At 31.3% G+C, this 6,216-nt stretch overlaps 1 protein-coding gene across 3 annotated transcripts; it reads right to left on the bottom strand.

Moving 5' to 3' along the window:
• Positions 1 to 370: 370 nt before the first annotated feature.
• Positions 371 to 5,305, bottom strand: LOC140988985 (OVARIAN TUMOR DOMAIN-containing deubiquitinating enzyme 11). Of its 3 annotated transcripts, none has more exons than XM_073458126.1 (10): positions 5,181 to 5,305; positions 4,606 to 4,796; positions 4,243 to 4,316; positions 3,294 to 3,348; positions 2,892 to 2,966; positions 1,708 to 1,781; positions 1,567 to 1,615; positions 900 to 984; positions 697 to 753; positions 371 to 560 (listed from the first exon to the last, which is right to left on the bottom strand). In XM_073458126.1, exons 2-10 carry the CDS (start codon positions 4,771 to 4,773, stop codon positions 517 to 519), a joined length of 681 nt encoding a protein of 226 aa, XP_073314227.1. In that variant the 5' UTR covers positions 4,774 to 4,796; positions 5,181 to 5,305; the 3' UTR covers positions 371 to 516. The 3 variants fall into 3 exon arrangements, with proteins under 3 accessions (XP_073314227.1, XP_073314228.1, XP_073314229.1); XM_073458127.1 differs by having other exon boundaries at positions 5,056 to 5,192; XM_073458128.1 differs by lacking the exon at positions 5,181 to 5,305 and adding an exon at positions 4,907 to 4,968.
• Between the last annotated feature and the right edge of the window lie 911 nt (positions 5,306 to 6,216).

Genomic DNA, 6,216 nt, shown 5'->3' on the forward strand with positions numbered 1-6,216 from the left:
CATCTGATCTTGGTAGATTCATTTATATTCCAAGAGTTTTCGGATTTTTGCCTAAATTTGCCTGATTCCTACATGTATTCTGATTTTATATAGATTTTGTAATTTATTTCCGAGTATAATGGGACTGCCTACCAGTAGATCGTGTAAGGCCAGCATGGCTCGGGCCATTAAAGGCTTATGTTTGCTCAAATATATTTTTCAAAATTAAACAAGTTATCAAAAGTCAAGCTGAAATTCAAGCAGCTAATTCAATGTACTGGCACAGAACAAATCGAGCTAGAGTTCAAAGCGTAAGTCGAGCTTAACTCAAACTTGAACTATATCATTTGCACGTCGGAAGTCGACTAAAAAAATCGAGCTCAAGGCTAAATATAGAGTATTAGATATGATTCGATTCGATTTATTCACACGTACATGCATGAGCATGTAAATTTCTAGTTCTGTCGTGTATTACACATCCATTATAAATGTACAAGCCATTTAGGAGTCATCATATATCTTTGTATTCCAAACTTTTTAAAAAAGCCAATGCTTCTTCCTGTGTTTTCTTGTAGGAACCTCTGCATAAAATACACACACACCAAGTAGTCGTCGTATTAAAGTTTTATAAAACTTTGTGAAGTAAAAAATCGTTTTTAAAACTAAAAATATAAATGTCTAAACAAATTTATTTCACTCCGAGACTAAAAGCGTTACCTGCTGCTTGATACAATGAATTATAGTGAATTTCACTCCAAAAGCTCAGCCACAATTCTGGAAAACAATGCAAATATCATAAGTGTTCTGGTGCAGTTCAAAAGTTAGAAGGATTAAGTTTCATGTAACAATTAATATGTGATTTTACAAAGAATTATCAACAAAATAATTAACCAAGATTCGAAGTGCATAGTATTATTTACCTTTAGTAGGAGTTTTGTCCTTGGGAAGGATCTCGATGTAGCAGGTATCCCGGAAAGATGTAACCAAACAGATTTTTACTTCAAACTACATGCAAAATTTGGACTTTTTTAGAAGCAATATGATATGTTTTCACGCCCAAACCCATTTTACGATATAAATCATTCATCACGGCGATTAGTTCTTTGAGAACCATAAGTTTTGGCACTTGTACTAAAATATTTTCGACATCAACCATCATAAATTACATCATCAAGAGGGATTGTAGACGTGTGTAAAAGAGCACAACAATTTGTGCAAAAATGAAATAATTTTCTATCAATACCTATTAGACTTGAGAGATTTAGAATCAAATGTATGTAAAGAGCTTCGTGTTGAAAAAACAAGGAAAAATAGAAAAAATAGTGCCTTGATACACGAAGGACGGACAATGAATCATCATTGACTCGAGTGTCTGACTTGAGAATGCATTTCAAACGTATATTTTTTAAAATTACTACGAGCTGAAATCCCCCAAGTAGCATAAATTATTGGGTGACTGGCCTCAGTCATTTTGTGTAGAAATCCATGGAGGGGCTTCAGAAGGCTTTTCAATAATTTGAGCTAAAGATAAGAGCAACTAATGAAGGTTGCAAAAAAATCAAAGTAAAGTCTCGAAGTTTAACTTACTCGGTCGGCAGCTGCTTGGAGGGTAACATGATCTCCCCATCCCCCCAACCTATATTTTGATCAAGAATATGTCGACGGAAAATATTGATTCGATTCCCATGCTATGAGAAAAATAATTCCAAAAAAATGCACATAACAAACCTTTTCATACTCTTCACATAGCTTTTGTACTTCATCGGGACGTAACTTTCGTACAGTTTTTTGTGATGTTTTAGCTGAAAATTATCAAGACACAACAATAAGGCTGATATGTTAAATTCTCCAGATCGAGATTATATTCAGTTCACAACTACATAAGGTTATGTATTATAGTAAATTAAGTCATGTGATGTGAAAGGAAACATGCGCCAAGCTTTGCAAGACACAATTTATCGCAAAAATTCTTTTTTTTTTTATAAAATTTTGCATAAGAGTTTCGTCTTTTTAAAATATTGAGTTTCTTAAACTCTAGAATTGATATCTAATATTTAAAAGAGTTTTTTTCCTAATAAAATACTATTTTCTTTATGTAGTAGGAATTTATTCAAGGAATACTATCAAAATCAAAACAAGTCTCTGCATATGGAAAAATAGTTGTTGCCCAATGCACGAGCGAGATTCAAGAGAACATAGATAAAGCTCGAGAGAATTTTCTAAAGTACTCGCAAAGACGAAGGATCGTTGTTTCAGTGTGTTGCTGTGACATGTTGGAGACACTTGAAGACAACGCCCATACAAATTGTTGATCGAAAAAAAGTTTTTTTGCTCCAAATTTCGACCACACAAATTTGCATTCTTGCGTTTTGGTTATTTTTGTTATTGATATTTGAGGATGCAATTTAATTTCTTAACTTGTTAAAGAAGATAGTTATTTGTTTCTTCAATAGTATTGGTTTTGTAAATTCGATTTATTTTCTAGTGATTATTTTGTAATGAGAAATCACACGAATGTGTTCACTCGTGCATAATTATCTCTGTGATATTTTTAATTAAGTTATTTATTTGCGTATTATATTATTTTGCTGCATGTTGTCATAAGATATTACAATATCCGAAATAACACTTATATCCGATACACACAATCCTTACCATTATGTTAAACAAAATTTTTTTCAGGACGTAAGAAATATAGTATGCAAGACCAAGTATGCGCACTTAAAAACTTTATTTTTTTATTTTGTTTTCTGAATTGAGAAACTTGGAAAAAGGACGACAAATGTTTGAGGTAATCTATAACAGGCTAGAATTTAATATAGAAACATGGTAAAATTTTCTATTTTAATTTCTATCATAAATACTTTATTTACCAAAAATTAGCAGCGGTTGTGAAGTTACATGAAACGCACCTGTTTAACGACCTCCTTTCTTACGTATTTATGGTAATCTGGATTCCGAAGCAACTGATCTGCGATGGCTCGAAACTGTAATGTAAGTCAAGAATGAAGCAGGTTAAAGAAATTCCCAGAATGCTAACATGAAATGAAAAGTGGAACAAAAAAGTGACAACAAATCTATTGATAAACAAAGGCAAATGGATGTGAACCACAATATCCAATCGAGACAGTATTGGGAACCCAAAACTTTGAATATTCGACTACAAGACCGGCACAATTGGTAATCGTTAATTATAGACAAACGAGATTTAATCCAAATACTTTTGTTCTGAGCAAAAAAAAGAATGCTGATATAAATCAAGATAGCTCGGGCAGGTAAACATATGCTCGAATGGCTCATTGAACAAAACAAACCTGGCAATTTCCATCTCCTTCAATTTGCATTTCAGCTAAGCCATATGTTGTCAGCCTGATAAATAAAGAAATTGTTGAGAAATCGATTATAGAGAACATACACTGGTTGCCAACCATCTCTTAGATGGGATGGCACCAAACCTATCCCCCACAAGGGAGAGGCATGGTCGAAACCCACGTTAATCAAATTTCGCCTCCACCCCTAACCCACCCCGCAGTTGTAAGAATGGTACTAAAAAAAAATACACTGGTAGCTTTCTTGTATTGGTCAACAACACTCGGCCACACTTAAGAATTAATCATCAATGATTGATCACAAACAAGCAGTATGAATCAAGAATGTAAAATGAATGAGAAAATTACACAAAGAATTTTTATGTGGTTCGGTTATTAAGACTACATCCACGGCAGCATCACATGTGGATTGGTGGATTTGTCATATTTGGTGTTGTTGCGCATACAACCATTTTTACGGTAAAAGACTGTGATCCAACAACTCAATACAACGATCTATTAAATTGTTTCCTTCGACATCGTGATGCAATCATATCACATCTCAACTAGACGTGCATATTTTTTGTCTTTCACAGTTATGGTTTGTATATTAGTAATGATACCCGACATTATAGGTAACGTATGAAACTAGCACTCTTTTGGAAAAGCTTGAAATCCCCCTTTCACTGCAGAAAGTTGACTATATTTCGTGTGGCATTCCCACCCAGAAACATCAACTAGATTATATAGTTGAATCGTACAGGAAAAGATGTGAAACAATACATTGACTTCAATGATATAAAAGATCTAGCAGCCAAAAATGCTATTGTAATAACCATTCAGTAATATGTAAGTCACAGCATTTTATTTGTCTTCCTCGAAATTTTCCAGTGGAACTAAAGTGTTCTACGAGAATACAACACAATTTACATTCACGTCTGGAGAGAAATCCAACCTGTCAGCTAGCCTCTCATGATCTAATCTTGCATCGGTTGCATCAGGTATACTACTGATGATCCGTGGAGTATGCTGCAAATCCCATGAACTTGTAAGAGGATATACAATCACAATAAACCAAAAAAAATTGACGCAATGAGCATTTTTGAATTTTGATTTTTCTTTTTAATTGGAAATAAAGTCATTCGTTGTGAGGCCGTGCTCCAAATAATGTTCTTTTGCTCTAAAATAGATGAACATTATCACCATAACCTACAAGAATTCAAAGACTAGATTCCTCTTTCCACAACCAAACATAAGGATTCCATAAAACAAAAACAAAAAAACCAAAGATTTTGCCACAACAATAATCATAATATACCGGGATCGAATCTAAGTGCGAAAGCCTCTTCCCAAGTTTTCCATCATAGCTTAATTTCTCTTCTTCTGCCAATATCTCGGCAATGGTATGATCATCCTCTGTATCATGTGAACTACTGTTCAAACTCGAACTCGAGCTAGAACTCGGGTTCCCGGAGATCCCATTCATACTTTCAATCTTCACCGATTCAACTACAAATTAACAAGAACCCACAATTTACTAAACAAAAAACTAGAACGAAAACTATCAATCAACCATGACAAACAACTTTCTTGATAAAATATTTCAACAAAATCAATCCCAAAACAGAATCTTTCCCACTTGGCCTCGTCACAAAAATGTAAGAATCCCCCTTTAAATAACCTTCCAAAATAAAGATCAAGCAACAAAGGACATAAATGAGCATAATTGAAGGATAGTAAAAGCAATTGAAACACAAGCATAACGTACCTACGAAAACACTAAAAGGGAAGATAAAAAAAAATTGGAGATAAAAAGCAGATATAGATATGGAGTTTGGAATGAAAATGAGGAGAAGTAAAACAGTTGAATTCTTGCTGCAGAATCTAACCAACCTGCTTAGGCAAACAAACAGCGCCTTACAACGAAGCGTGTCCTTGTGCCGTCGCTTCTTGAATTAGACTACTGCCTTCTATCCGTAGGAAATATATTTCCATATGTAGAGCCAATAAAGTCGCTGGTATCATTAAATTATTACAATTACAATTACAATTATTAAAATTTATCGCATTTTACTTTAATAATAATAAGGATTACAAAAAGAAAGGTTACTTTTTTAAAAAAAAATTGATCTATTGAGAGGTTTCATACAAATTAATAATAACTATTATTTACGGCACATGCATGTAAAATAAATTTTAATATAAAATGCAATTTTTTCTGTGATATTTTTTTTTGTATAAAATATAATTATGCTGAATTAATATTTCCCCACTAATATTTGATTTTTCATTGTAATAAGGATATTAAATTGGTTATTCCAAGAGCATCTCGGTGTCATAAAAAATAGCGCCCCCTTTATTTTATTTTATTTTATTTTATATTTTTAAATATTACTATTTGTTTTTAAATTTTATAAATATTTTTTAGATAATAATATAATATTTATTTTATTGTTTTAATAATTAGATATTTAAACATAAAAATTAAAATATTCAATCAATAGATATTTAAATAAACAAATGTTTTTAATATTTATTTATTTATATTAATTAAAAATAATTGGTTTTATTTTATGATTTATAAATAATATAATAGCTTAATACAAATGAAAATAATTAATTCAATAATAATATTTGTAAAAATACAAAGATAAAATAATAAATCAAATTTCAAGAATTTTTCGATCGATATAAATAATTAAAAGACAGATACTTCGCACTATCAAATGTTTTAATTGATTACTTATAGGACTAATATAGTATTTCAAATGTTTTGAAGTTGTATTTAATTAAATTTCATGTATTCAATTTATTAACCAATTTTAATAATTTCGTGTATTAATTCATATTCTACATAATATAAATAATATATAATAATTAAATACTAAACTTAAATATTATTGTTTACATTTATTAATTATATAAACTA

The sequence above is a fragment of the Primulina huaijiensis genome, chromosome 11 (genome assembly GCF_012295235.1).
Source record: "Primulina huaijiensis isolate GDHJ02 chromosome 11, ASM1229523v2, whole genome shotgun sequence".
Classification (NCBI taxonomy): domain Eukaryota; kingdom Viridiplantae; phylum Streptophyta; class Magnoliopsida; order Lamiales; family Gesneriaceae; genus Primulina; species Primulina huaijiensis.